The following is a 15,189-nucleotide window of genomic DNA, read 5'->3' as shown; positions in this document are numbered from 1 at the left end:
TAAAAAAATATTATTCTTGTTTAGAATTTTCTAGTTAGACTTTTACAAGAAAATATTGTTTATATGGTGAAAAAGGACATAAACAAATATTATCAGAATTGGAATCATGGAGAAGTTCAAGATTTCAGATATGTTGTTTTTTACGGATTAGCAATGACCGAATGTGTGTTCTAACGTGAATTATCTGTTTATGTGATTGAGGTACGTAACTTTCGTTGTTTCGTATTTATTGTGTAATATACCTTGTTTTGTTATATTTGATTACATGTTTTTAATTATTTTGGTAAGAAACTTTCCGTTGCTGAAACATGTTTTAATATATTATTTGATTACATGCTCTCGAATATTTGGTTTTGTTACCGTAACTAAAATATTGATACTTGATTTATAAAATAAATAATCTTCACAATCTCTCAGTTTTAGTTACGTATCGAATCATCGAACTATAGAATCATGTCTTTGGTATAGTGCGATCGTAATTTAGGACCGTCAGATTTTTGAATAAGAATATGATTTTAAAATTTACTTATTGAAATCTCCAAACGGAGTCTCAAATACATGATCTGTAATAGCCCGCATTTTCGGACTATTAATTCCAAAACCACAACTTAAATAAAATAGATTTTTATTCGATAATTCAAAATATATAACGAAGGTCAAAACAACGGTCAAACTTAATAAATCAAAACCATAACAATAGAGATGCGACTCCACAAATCCGATATTAATTGTCGAACAGATAATCAAATTCATTCTCTTAAAACAAAGTCTTTATTCTAATTCAAATAGTACAAAACGAAACAGCATATATCTCCACATAATTCTCATTCCTTATTCTTAATATGCTCCAAATTCCAAACCTGAAATATTAAAAGGGGTGAGCTACAAAACTCAGCAAGTATAAATTGACTAACTTTTAAACAGAATAACAATGGGTGTTTTAATAAAACGACTTTTCTCAAAACAATAATAATTTTGTAAAATATTTTCTAAAAATAGATCCAACGCAAAGTTTTATATTTTAAAATTTAGAATTTAAAACAGAACAGAGCAGATTTTATAACAGATCATGACATAATAAAACAGAACGAAACGATAATTCTTATAAATACCACAGTCTTGATCTACGGCCACACTTTGCCGGTGGTCAGCATCTAAATTTCAATAATTATGCGCCCTTAATAAGTATCTAAAGTTGCATACTTGTGCGCCTACTAAGGGTATTTAACGGATTCGAAAACGTAGAGACTGGTTTCTAAAATCACAAATACTTATATCTTATAATTTCGAAACCAAAGTTCTTATATCTTATACAAAAGCAAAAACAGAATTGAAATATTTTCTCTGAAAATTAAACTTAAGTCAAAAGTACTTATCTCAAAGTCGACACTTAAATCCGAAATTAATAACACGAACAAATCCTTTCGAGTCGAAGGTGAGAGAGCCTGTGCGAGTTTTTCTATTGTCTAAAGGAGTCTTTATATAAGCACACAAAACCCTAATCTGAACTAGGAAATAATAATATTTCCTCCTAAAGATTTACAACCTCTCCAAGTAAATTCTATAAATAAAATACTTGACACACACAATTACCTAAACTAAAAAAGATTTTGATTTTCTAAATTTTTCTTACACTTATTTCCACAAATAACAAATCTTTTTCCAACTCAAATGACGTGCACACAAAGTTTCCGGAATATTTTAAATAAATATTTATCTAAATAAATTAATATCTAATTTCTAATAAATAAATTAAAAAAATAAAATTACGGATTTTACATGATCAAAGTGGAACCTCGTTGACGAGCACCGAGATTATAAGATCCTTTGTCCTGGTTGATGAATGTGTATAGCCATCATCACCATCATACAATATATTAATGGCCCGTGTAAGATTATCAATTCTTGCAAGAAGAGACAATGGAATTTGAGTTGGACGAAGACACTCCTGATTCATATCCTTCCAAGCATTTGCAACTCTTTTCTGCAATTCAGTATACGCCTCGTCTTTCGTAGCACCGTGTTGTTTCATGTAGCACTCCACAGCTGATGGTATGTCTCCTTTCTCCTGCTCAAACTGAAACTCACAAGTTTCCACATTTAGACAAAAGTCCATAAACACTGCAACAAAAATAATGTCCAAGGAGAATCATATTCTAACCTCATGGCCTGTCATGTCATCACAGAGTCTTGCAATTAACGACGAAGCTCGAACAATCAAAGGATCATTAGACACCCATTGGAAGGCTTCCCTTGTTGACACGTCCCCCGCACCAACAAACGAATTAGCAGCCATCATTCCATAGCCTGAGGACACGAGTGCCACATTCATATACTCTTCTGTAGTTGGAAAGTAACCTTCTTTAAACCACTTAGCTTCATCAAGATATGCCTTAGCTAATCTGGTGAACTGTATAATATTAAACACAAGGTTTTCAGGATTTTGACACTCGAACAAAAGTTGGTTTTCAAGTATTTATTATGCCCATCTTATTCAACTTACTGATTTTTTTGCTTCGTGAACACGATATGAAGGTCTTCCAGCTTCTTTATCTAGAATTTTCTCCATTTCATTGTAAGTATCAAGGAGAGCTTGATAACAAACTTTCATGTAATCCGGTAGCAAGTCTAAAGCATCAGTCTCCCATCTGAAAATGTTTTTATGTACTTAAAATTCTCAAATTTCCAGCACTGCTCAAGATCAGCAAGATTTTAGTAATAAATTTGGCATATACTCAATTTATTTACCTTTCGATTGCATCAGTGAAGAGTAAAAGTTCATCGAAGGTACCATATAGATCATAAACATCATCAACAACTGATGCAAGCATAATTACTTTTGTTAGAAATCTTCTGGCAACGCAATATTGGGGCTCAAAGTACACCCCTAATATCCAGAAGTAACACTCCACCACTCTATCCCTTGCAAATGGAAGTTTCTCAGCAAAATTCAAATCTTTCCACCACCTGAAATTTCGATTATCATACATTAAGGTGAATAATTACCTAATGGTTAATTAATTACGTAAACCATATAACGTTAACCTTACAAGTGTGTACCTGGTAATGTGGCTTAACTCTTGTTGATACATTTTCTGCAACTGGTTGAAGTCTAATTTTGCAAATTTGAGAAGAACTTTATTATGTAAATCGTTCTTTTCTTGAGCAGAAATGGATTGCCTTACTCCAAGCCTGTTTAAATTCTTTCGAATAGGATACTTGAGTGCATGAGAGATCTCGCTTGCAAGAGGATTGCTCAGGTAAGACTTCATAATCTCTAGGTGGAAGATGATGAACTGTAGTGCATTTTCCAGTATCTCTTCTTCATGTGCCCTAAAATATGTTGCTTCATATAAGCTTAATAGTCCTCGATGATCCCTAAGCAAGCACTCCTTGAATTTCCCGTTGTCATCCATGTATTTGCGGAACCCATCTGCTTTGAACATTCAATATATATGGCTAGTTTAACTTAATCAAATTATAGCCTCCCCAAGGTCTGCACTCTTCTTTGTTAGAGGAATATATATATCCTATTGGAGCCTTCATCTAACACCTTTTAAGTTTTAGATGAGTTGGTTACTCAATACTACAAAACATGATCCGCACACATGGCAATGATATGTCATATTCTAGTTCATGCTTATCATCATATACTTGCCCCGTGACTGACCTCTTGTGTCAGTTACCGATCTTTCTAACCAAAATGATCCAGGACTAACTTGATTAATGTTAAACAGCCGGTTCGGTTAAGTCCATGTACGTAGCTAAAATCTTGAGTCAGTTAGCCTTGCATAATAGTAATTTTAAAAATCTATATTTGAATCTTTCAGAATTCTAAATCTGTCGTTATTATAAAATAACTAAACACTGACAGTAAATTTGCTTTAGTCAATCTGAAGATCATGACAATATAGACCAAATTAACAGACTGTGTTATGCCCAAAATTTGGTATAAACTTTATTCGGGTCAAAACCGGGTCAATTGGTCAGAATTGGGATGTCGGTGCCTAAAATTACGGAAAAGATAAGGCATCTATTTTACTACAAAGGAAGAAGGCGCGCCCTACAGATATGGGGATGCGCGCCCTTATGTATACGAAGAAGGTTCTTTGACGCAAGAATTGAAGGATAGCCACGGAGGAGTTGCATACAACGGCCACGAAGGAGATCCGTGAATAACTGTTTTTGGTAAGGGGGTCGAAGGAGATTTGGGTGTAGTATCCGCGGTCACGAGGGAGATCCATGGATGATGATATTCAGCCATGGAGGTTGAAGTTTGCAGCCATAGCCACGAAGGAGCGAAGTTGGATGGAAATTTCGGATTTGATGGATTAAGCGATTTGCTTACACTGTTTGGGCCGTATCTCGAGTTCCGTAAGTCAGATTTGAACGATCTTACAGTCTACACGAAGCTTGTTGAATTCTCTTTAATTTGAAGATGATATGATTACGAGAATAAAAGTTGAGCAGTCCAAAAACAGAGGAAAACAGTAGCTGCGAATTTTTCCAAAAAATCCTATTTGATTTAGAAGATTGGGAGAACCCTATTTGGTTTAGAAGATTGGAAGAAACCTATTTGGTATTGAAGATTGAAGTATCCTATTATAATTAGAAGATTGGAGTATCCTATTCTAATTTGAAGATTGGAGTATCCTATTCGATATATAAAATTTGGGAAACCTATTCTAATTAGAAGATTGAAGAATCTTATTCCATTAAGGAGATTGGAGAATCTTATTCCAACAAGAAGACTGAAGAATCCTATTTAATTTAGAATATTTGAGAACACTATTCAGTTTAGAGGATTTAACCAGGAGCAAATCTGAGGAGGATCGGGAGGAGAACACTTCAAGAAGAAGGCATTACTACCATGAGCTAGTCATCGCCGTTAAGATGATTCCTCGAGGTAACACTCGACTAGTTTTGTTGTGTTTTTCGTTAATTGTTTCTAGGACTTGTGCAGGGAGAATATTGCGAAAGAGATTTAGCACGGCGGAGACCCCCACAAACACTTCGAACGCGTTTTGATGAAGACATCTGAGGCCCAAGAGACTTCCAACATATTTCAGGAGAGTTCGCTGATTGGACACGTCCGTCCCTCTAGGACGCGTCCTCCAGGTAACATTTAAAGTTCCATATTAATTGTATTTCTTGCAGGTAGGAAATCTTATCTGGGAAAAATCTCATGATTTGCGAAGCACAGTATCACAAACTATTAAGACGCGCCCTCTGCATGTGAAACATTCAGTGGAAAATTGCCCTTCCAGGGCGCGCCCTCAGAAGAAAAATGGAAGTTTTCAATGAAGATGTCTTGATGATCAGATGAGTCATAGTCAGTACTTGAAGAATGGCTCGACTAGAACTAATTTCTTGTCTTTCAAGACTCGCCCTTTCTTTAAGGCGCGCCCTCAGAGAAATATTGAGAGTGAGATGCCCTTTATTGGATAACACTTCGTGAGATGCCCAAGAGATGTTTCTACATGAGATGGTTTCGGCATCCCTTGAGCTTTGTAGAAGATAAAAGCCTTCTAAGAATATTGATCTTTGATTTGGTTTAACTACATGAAGATTCTGTAGAAGACCCTTGTCGAGGTAGATGCTCCTGTTACAGTGGACGCGCCCTCGACAAGATGATTTCCCTTGTCGAGGTAGATGCTCCTGTTACAGTGGACGCGCCCTCGACAAGATAATTTCCCTTGTCGAGGTAGATGCTCCTGTTACAGTGGACGCGCCCTCCAAGGATGATTTCTCTTGTCGGGGTAGATGCTCCTGTTACAGTGGACGCGCCCTCGACAAGATGATTTCCCTTGTCGAGGTAGATGCTCCTATTACAGTGGACGCGCCCTCGACAAGATGATTTCCCTTGTCGGGGTAGATGCTCCTGTTACAGTGGACGCGCCCTCGACAAGATGATTTCCCTTGTCGAGGTAGATGCTCCTGTTACAGTGGACGCGCCCTCGACAAGATGATCTCCCTTGTCGAGGTAGATGCTCCTGTTACAGTGGACGCGCCCTTCAAGGATGATTTCCCTTGTCGGGGTAGATGCTCCTGTTACAGTGGACGCGCCCTTGATAAGATGATCTCCCTTGTCGAGGTAGATGCTCCTGTTAAAGTGGACGCGCCCTTCAAGGATGATTTCCCTTGTCGGGGTAGATGCTCCTGTTACAGTGGACGCGCCCTCGACAAGATGTTCTCCCTTGTCGAGGTAGATGCTCCTGTTACAGTGGACGCGCCCTCCAAGGATGATTTTCCTTGTCGGGGTAGATGCTCCTGTTACAGTGGACGCGCCCTCGACAAGATGATTTTCTTTGTCGAGGTAGATGCTCCTCTTAAAGAGGACGCGCCCTCCAAGGATGATTTCCCTTGTCGAGGTGGATGCGTCTCTGACAGAGGACGCGCCCTCGACAAGATGATTTCCCTTGTCAAGGTGGATGCGTCTCTGACAGAGGACGCGCCCTCGACAAGATGATTTCCTTTGTCAAGGTAGATGCGTCTCTTACAGAGGAAGCGCCCTCCAAGGATGATTTCCCTTGTCGAGGTAGATGCGTCTCTTACAGAGGACGCGCCCTCCAAGGATGAATAGCCTTGTCGAGGTAGATGCTCTTCTGACAGAGGACGCGCCCTCGACAAGATGATTTCCCTTGCCGAGGTAGATGCGTCTCTTTCAGAAGACGCGCCCTCCAAGAATGAATACCCTTATCGAGGTAGACGCGCCTCTTACAGAGGAAGCTCCCTCCAAGGATGATTACCTTTATCAAGATAGACGCGCCTTATATGAAGGACGCGCCCTCCAAGGATGAACACCTTTTTTGAGCAAAACGCTCCTCGTAAAGAGGACGCGCCCTCTAATTCACAGATAATTTTATTTGAGGAAGACGCCGCCACTATAAAGGGCGCGCCCTCTAAAAGTATATGATTGTAGAAGATCGTAAAGGTTTTGACTTTGAGTTAAAATGAATCACACTATTTGTGGAAAAGACGAGATCAACGATTTAGAGTTATGATTTGACAAGGAGAAAGAAATCAAACATGGAATGGTATTGTGTTGTTCATGGAAGGATCACTTTCACCAACAAAACACGTCCTCCTTTCATCAAAGATTATTTATTATTTGAAGATCAGAGAACTGGTCTTTTATTCTGGTTATGCCTTCCCTTAGAGAGCGCACTCTAAGATCAGAGAACTGGTCTTTCTGTTTAAGGCGCGCCTATAGGAAACCAATATTAGGATGCAAAAGTTGGAAGAAACCCTCAAACCTTTGTTAAATGGATTATTCTTTTCCAAGGTACGCGAGGTGTACTATTTTGTACGATTTCTCTTATTTCTTACGCCGAGTTAGCTCATGTAAGCTTAGAGATGTGGTGCATAAGTGGTAAACCTCCCTAGACAAACCAAAGGTTAAAGTCACTAAGAAGAGAAGCGGTAGAGAGTGAAAGATGTTACGTTGTGTGGTGTGAAGCTGTTGTCTAGATTCATGAAGCGCGCCTTTATCTGGGGCGCGCCCTGTCATGTTCAAAAAAGAAATAGAGCAGTATGAAGAAAGAGGAATGAATAAGTTCGTAAGGGCATACCCTCAATTTTGTAGATGTTCATACAAATTTTTCAAGTTTGCTAGGGGGTTGAAAATTCCAATCCCATTTTCAATGGCATATGGAATTTGGGGGGTAGTTGTTATGCCCAAAATTTGGTATAAACTTTATTCGGGTCAAAACTGGGTCAATTGGTCAGAATTGGGATGTCGGTGCCTAAAATTACGGAAAAGATAAGGCATCTATTTTACTACAAAGGAAGAAGGCGCGCCCTACTGGTATGGGGAGGCGCGCCCTTATGTATACGAAAAGAGTAATGCTGGCGCCTTACATAATCAAGGCGCACCCTCGTTTGTGATGGAGGCGCGCCCTATTGATATATGAAGAAAGTAATTCAACTGATTCTTAGATCTATCCCCTAAGGTATTAGGGCGCACCCTAAGTGAGAAACATAACTTGGATGGGACTTCAACATGGTTGCTTGGCCAAGTTCTTTGGAAGATTCAAGGAAGACGGAGATTATTATTACTAACATATTTGATGCAGGTACTCTATTGAAGAACTCCTTCCTGTAGCACATCTACAGGAAATGCGGTGTCCGTGGTCAGAGACCTCCAAGGGTATGCCTGGACTGAAGGCCTCCTCCTGTAGTCAATAGGTGTCCTCATTGGGGATGTGGGGTGAAATCTGGTGTGTGCTTTGGGAGCTCTGTCTCTGTAGTCAACGGATGTCCTCGTTGGGAGACTTTGGAGTATCCTGAACTTTGCACCCAAAAGCTTGGGATCACTTGTCCTGCAATCTGCTAGGGGCTCCTTATCGGGGGACAAGGATGCGTCCAACATTTGGGTTGAACCACGGCTATACCTGCGTCCGTGGATTAGAGAAACAACTGGTAGCGGAGGGTTATCCTTGGCCAGAGAGATGCCTCATCCGTGAAGTCTCGAAGCCGCAGACGAGCCTTGGACCTTTGTGGTTGGGCCTCATCGACGGACATTCCTAAAGCTAGTAGAAGACGGTTTCCAGTAGATTTCCTACTAGGCCTCGGGATAAGAAATCTAAGCCCATTAGGTTTCTTGTTCCCCAAGAACTACGTGGGCTTGATCCCCTATAAATAGGGGTACGTAGGCAAATTGTAAGGGGTCAGAAGCGAGAGCGCAAAGGAGCCACCACTAACCCTAAGCAATCTCAGCCCCCAATAATCACCACCACCAAACACTGTTCATACTTCCCGACGAACACTGTTCATCGGATCCATCGGGTACTGTTCATATTTCCGACAAAGAACCACCGTCACAGATCTTGTTTTCGGCTACGAACCTCAAATTTTATTGTTACCAAATTCCTCCGTCAACAGACTGTATAGATGAAGACATGCGCTGCGCTGTGGAAAACTTCAAGGTAAATGTGCAGTTTTACTGACGGCTCATGCATTGTTCTTTCACGTACATGCATGGACATGCACACTCTATGAAGAAGTTCGCGAGTAGACATAAATACTCAGTAAACACCTAAGCTTTGGATGCAGTCATTATCTGGGGTGTTAAGAGAATATGGGTGTGTTTGGTATTGCGGTTGCAGACAGCAACAGCTTTTCGCTGAAAAGCAGTTAAAAAGCAAAAACAACTTTTCGCTGAAAAGCAGTTAAAAAAGCTGTTTGGTAAAATTTAAAAGCTGCTTTTCTGAAAAGTGCTTTTGGCTTAAAAGCTGCTGTTAGAGAAAGTAAGTCCCCTCATGCTTTTAGAAAAAACTGATTTTCAGCTGTTGCGGGAAGCAGATGCTGATTTCACCATCAAACCTTACCAAAAGCATCATTATTTTTAATTTTTTGCATCAAAACATATACGAATCAAAAAAATTACCAAACAGTCATCTGATTTTTACAACAACACTTTTTTTAACAGCACAACAATTTTTAACAGCAATCCCAAACTGAGCTTATAACACGAAAATAATTGATAAGATAACCGGCAGATGCATGCTTCAGATTTTTGTGGTAGTATTTTTTATTTCTCAGACAGATAGAAAGAATTAAAAGAACTTACCAGAGGACACCTTATGTCCGGCTTGCCTTAGTAATCGAAAACATAGTGCAACATCGTGAAGGTCATCAACATCTTCACCAGCACAAAATTCATGATAGACATTGCTCATGTGCTGCAACACAGCCTCAATTTCAGCTTCAAAATGGTACGAAACACCCAGTCGTTGGATATTATCAATCAAGTTGATTAGCTCTTTTGGTTCTTCTGCTGTTTGCACTAACATCTTCTTAACTTCTTCTTTCAATTCTTGGAGCTGTTCCACTGTGTCTGTATCATCTTTCTGCACGAGATTATGTCACACGCATTATAAATTCTGGTGCAAAGGTGATTAAGAAAACAAAAAGGCCGAAAGATGATCACAACTATATATCTAACCTCTTGATTCGAGCTACCATAGGCTAGGAACTTGTCTCCCCAAACGCTGGGATGGTAATTAGCTGACCTGCGAGAAGGCTCTGGAATAACAGTTCTGACAGAACCCGATGTTGCCAGAATATTTAGAGCCATTTGTACTTTAAATTACCTAACGCGGCAAGCTAGTGTAATAGAAGGTAATTTTTTGCCTTTGGAATCTACAAATGGAAGGGTTCCTATTTATACAGTTTGATAATAACTTCACTTGTATATTTTTTTACTTCTGTGATGAGTTGGTGAACTCTCTGATTGCACAATTTCCACCATGTACTGCTCTAAAAATTAGAACTATTTCGTTGATAATTGTTCCTGCTCTAGCACCTTTCGATGTGACAATGGTAGATATACGTACTAGGTAAATCCGGGGATGAATTCAGAGTCGCATAATTTCCACCTTGTACAACGTTCAGTAGTTACCCCATAAGGGTTTCTAACTTCTTTAAGTAAATATATATGAATTTTCATGATATATGTATATTAGGACCCCATAAACTGATTTCGACTAGGGTCACTTGAATCTCAGGTCCGGCCAGTTTGTGGCTCCTACAACTGCAAGGGTTAATAGATTCAGGGACTTTTCGGGCGGTCTTCGTATATGTGCTGCTTGAGCAATTAATAAGGTTTGAGCGAAAAGTTTCCTCGTACGTTTAAGGACGACAGTACTCTTGCAGACTTAATGCAGATGTCTGTGTGATATAATTAAAGTCACTAAGAGCAACTCCAAGAGTTTAGCTATTTGGAGTACTAAGAGCAAATCCAACAGTTTTCTAGTGGGTTTCTTATAAATATTGTAAAATATTAACTCTTAGTGATTTAAGATATAATTTTGAATTTCAATTCCAACAATAATCCTTATCTTCCTTCCTTATCATTATTATATTAAATAAATTTGAAAAGATATGGATAAAAAGTGGAACAAAGAGAGAGAGAAATGAATTTTTTATTGTTAAAAATGTTATAAGGGAACATTAGAAGTCCCTTAAAGATAAAAAATGAAGCTCATGTCTTAGTGATATAAGGAAGTATTAAGACACTGTTGGAGTGCATTTTTTTGTCAAAATTCTTATAATTGAATTTAAGAACTCATATAAGGGAACTGTTGGACTTGCTCTAAATTAGAATATAAAGAATAAGAGAAAAAAACTACTCCAACGGTATCCTATGATTCCTTAAATCACTTAGATTCACTAACATCTTGTTCCAATTCCTTATCTTTAGTTAACCTCTCTCATCTTCTAACTTTTATTTTATAATAAATATTTGAATAAAGTAATTTCTCTTTATTCACTTTTTATAATAATGATACTTTTTAATAATAGAATATTATATAAGTAATGGATATAGGAAATGTTGTTGAAGATGAGAATAGATATTGATGTCCTAAATTATTAGGATCTAATATTTTATGTTAAATTTAGGAAATCAATTACTAATTAACTATCTAATTAATTAGTAGTTGATATTCTATATCTTCTTAAGAAGGGTGCTTGCATGGGGCTCAAGTAAAAGTGGTCGATATTTGAATTTGTTTGATCTCATGTAAAGTGCCAATTCTGTGACTGATGAACAGTTTTTTCTTAATTAAAACATGAAAATGTAAGATGAAAATAAACGTACAACATTTAGGCCTCGTTTATTTCATGGTAACTAAGGAGTCTCAAATGACAACCAAAAGTAGTCCTCAACTGAAGAAACAGATGATCAGAGCGGAACCGGATCGACGAGCACCGAGATTATAAGATCCTTTGTCCTGGTTGATGAATGTGTGTAGCCATCATCACCATCATATATTATATTAATGGCTCGTGCAAGATTATCACTTCTTGCAAGAAGAGACAACGGAATTTGAGTTGGACGAAGACACTCCTGATTCATATCCTTCCAAGCATTTGCAACTCTTTTCTGCAATTCAGTATACGCCTCGTCTTTCGTAGCACCGTGTTGTTTCATGTAGCACTCCACAGCTGATGGTATGTCTCCTTTCTCCTGCTCAAACTGAAACTCACAAGTTTCCACATTTAGACAAAAGTCCATAAACACTGCAACAATAAAAATGTACAAGGTGAATCATATACTAACCTCATGGCCTGTCATGTCATCACAGAGTCTTGCAATTAACGACGAAGCACGAACAATCAAGGGATCATTAAACACCCACTGGAAGGCTTCCTTGGTTGCCTCGTCCCCCATTCCAACAAACGAGGTAATAGCTAGCATTTCATAGCCCGCGGACATGAGTGCCACATTCATGTACTCTTCTGTAGTTGGAAAGTAACCTTCTTTAAACCACTTGGCTTCATCAAGATATGACTTCGCTAACCTTGTAAACTGTTTACATATCAAACACAAAGAATATTTATGTCACGAATAATCAAATTAGACTCGTCTACTCTAGTGTAATCTTGTGCAACATATAGACTTACTGATTTTTTTGCTTCATGAACACGATATGAGGATTTTCCTGCAGCTTCCTTATCTAGAACTTTCTCCATTTCACTATAAGTATCAAGAAGAGCTTGATAACAGACTTGCATGTAATCCGGTAACAAGTCTAAAGCATCGGTGTCCCATCTGATGATCATATTGTACATTTGTTAATTAGTACGTAAGCCATAAGATATTGTGGTATGTTAATTACACTAGTATAGTATAAAAGTGCCATAGATTTACCTTTCAAGTGCATCAGTGAAGAGTAAAAGTTCATCAAAGGTACCATACAAATCGTATATGTCATCAACAACTGATCCAAGCGTAATTACTTTTGTTAGAAATCGTCTGGCTATGCAATATCGGGGCTCAAAGTACACCCCTAATATCCAGAAGTAACACTCTACCACTCTATCCCTCGCAAATGAAAGTTTTTCAGCAAAATTCAAATCTTTCCACCACCTGAAATTTCGATTATCATACATTAAGGTGAATAATTACCTAGGGGTTAATACGTACCATTAAACGTTAACCTTACAAGTGTGTACCTGGTAATGTGGCTTAACTCTTGTTGGTACATTTTCTGCAACTGGTTGAAGTCTAATTTTGCAAATTTGAGAAGAACTTTATTATGTGAATCGTTCTTTTCTTGAGCAGACATGGATTGCCTTACTCCAAGCCTGTTTAAATTCTTTCGAATAGGATACTTAAGTGCATGAGAGATCTCGCTTGCAAGAGGATTGCTGAGGTGAGACTTCGGATTCTCTAGGTGAAATGTGGTGAACTTAAGTGCTTCTTCCAATATATCTTCTTCATGAACCCTGAAATGTGTTGCTTCAAACAAGCTTAATAGTCCTCGAGTATCCCTAAGCAAGCACTCCTTAAACTTCCGGTTTTCATCCATGTATTTGCTGAACACATCTGCTTTAAACATTCATTAATGTATTAAAGTTACATGTATGGCTGGTGTAATCAAATTTATAGTTTCCCCAAGTTTTGCACTCATCCTTACCCTACAATTACTACAGAAAAATGGCTTCTAGCGACACCCTACATAGATTGAGTACTATGAACAATATAGAAGACACGTATATAATTATATGCATGCTCAGACAACTGTAACAAGAATTAAAATAACTTACCAGAGGAGACCTTATATCCGGCTTGCCTTAGTAATCGAAAACATAGTGCAACATCGTGAAGGTCATCAACATCTTCACCAGCACAAAATTCATGATAGACATCGCTCTTGTGCTGCAACACAGCCTCAATCTCAGCTTCAAAATGGTACGAAACACCCAGTCGTTGGATATCATCAATCAAGTTGATGAGCAGTTTTGGTTCTTCTGCTGTTTGCACTAACATCTTCTTAACTTCTTCTTTCAATCCTTGGAGCTGTTCCACTGTGTCTGTATAATCTTTCTGCACGAGATTTATGTCGTAAAAATTATCATACTATAATTAATAAATTTTGGTGCAGAGATAATTAAAAGGCCGAAAGATGATCAGTTGATCACAAATATCTAACCTCTTGATTGGAGCTACCGTAAGCTAGGAACTTGTCTCCCCAAACGCTGGGATGGTAATTAGCTGACCTGCGAGAAGGCTCGGGAATAACAGTTTTCGCAGAACCCGATGTTGCCAGAATAGTAAGAGCCATTGTACTTGACCTAGGCAGCAAACTAGCCTAGTGCATTTCTAGAAATAGAAGGGTTGTATCCTATATATATTACACAGAAATGGTAAAATAATGGAGCAAACCTGAAACACACCCGAAATGCACACTTGTAGTCGTTTGCTTAATCGCCCGCACTTTCTGATAAAAATTTACTTGCACTGATTTGTTAGAATATATTGTTGACTAGTGTTAAACGAATAGAAATTAAGCGTTTTACGCGTGTGAAGCCAATCAAAAACAGGTTTAAAGGATGTATTCGATCGAGTTGCCAGACACGGAAAATTGGCGTAGCACACCAACAAATATTTCCTTAATTTTTAAGTGTGGGGGGAGTGGGGGTTGTTAAACTAGTGATCAAAATTCAACATGGAGCTTCTCGAATAAGAATGACAGTAATACTCATTGCTGAATTAATACAGATGGATGTTTGATGTTAAGCCAGCCACTACATTTTACTACAACTAGTTAGTTAATAATGTCTAATTCTTTCTTAAAAGGCTGCTTTCATGGGACTCAAGTATTGGAAGTGGTTGATATTTGAATTTGTCTGATCTGATCTGATCTGATGACCAGTTTTTTCTTAACTAAAACATGCTTTTGCGAATGAATTTCTTACCTTCTCCAATCCTCAGGTCCTTGGCCAACTGATTTGGGGTCCACAAACAAGCCACATGGATATCAACTCATTTCAACTTAAAAACTGACCAGATGCTCCAACGGGGCCCAAAACCAAGTGCTGCTAATCGTATTTCATTTAGTATTATATTCGTATAAATAAAAACTTGATTAAGAGAAAAAACAGTTTCAGAATTAATATTATATAATTGAAAAAACTCATAATCAAATTGAACTACATAACAAAAACACATTACAAGAAAATGAAAAAAATAATAAAAAACATTACATATTAAATAAATTAACGATTATTATGGAACTGTGTGATATGCTCCTCTTTTGATAAGTCCAGGATCACTTTCTTCACAATATTGACGAATTCGATCCCAAAATGCTTCACTTTTTTGATCTGCACCAATTATAGGATCAGTCGACACATTCAATCATGCACTAATTAAGAGTTTATCTTCCTTCCAATTCCACT

General features: G+C 38.0%; 2 protein-coding genes across 2 annotated transcripts; both read right to left on the bottom strand.

Moving 5' to 3' along the window:
- Positions 1-678: 678 nt before the first annotated feature.
- On the bottom strand, positions 679-10,154 carry LOC141671014 (sesquiterpene synthase Cop-like). The gene is made up of 8 exons (XM_074477081.1): positions 9,947-10,154; positions 9,572-9,851; positions 3,061-3,433; positions 2,749-2,967; positions 2,504-2,648; positions 2,162-2,410; positions 1,780-2,077; positions 679-860 (listed from the first exon to the last, which is right to left on the bottom strand). The coding sequence occupies exons 1-7, from the start codon at positions 10,076-10,078 to the stop codon at positions 1,784-1,786; spliced, it is 1,692 nt and encodes a 563-aa protein (XP_074333182.1). The 5' UTR covers positions 10,079-10,154; the 3' UTR covers positions 679-860; positions 1,780-1,783.
- Positions 10,155-11,501: 1,347 nt separating this feature from the next.
- Positions 11,502-14,215, bottom strand: LOC141670795 (sesquiterpene synthase Cop-like). The gene is made up of 7 exons (XM_074476792.1): positions 13,941-14,215; positions 13,555-13,834; positions 12,961-13,333; positions 12,656-12,874; positions 12,409-12,556; positions 12,065-12,313; positions 11,502-11,980 (listed from the first exon to the last, which is right to left on the bottom strand). The coding sequence occupies exons 1-7, from the start codon at positions 14,070-14,072 to the stop codon at positions 11,687-11,689; spliced, it is 1,695 nt and encodes a 564-aa protein (XP_074332893.1). The 5' UTR covers positions 14,073-14,215; the 3' UTR covers positions 11,502-11,686.
- Between the last annotated feature and the right edge of the window lie 974 nt (positions 14,216-15,189).

The sequence above is a fragment of the Apium graveolens genome, chromosome 7 (assembly GCF_009905375.1).
Source record: "Apium graveolens cultivar Ventura chromosome 7, ASM990537v1, whole genome shotgun sequence".
NCBI lineage: Eukaryota > Viridiplantae > Streptophyta > Magnoliopsida > Apiales > Apiaceae > Apium > Apium graveolens.
Note: the sequence above shows the minus strand (reverse complement) of the source record. Positions and strands in the feature narration are given on the sequence as shown.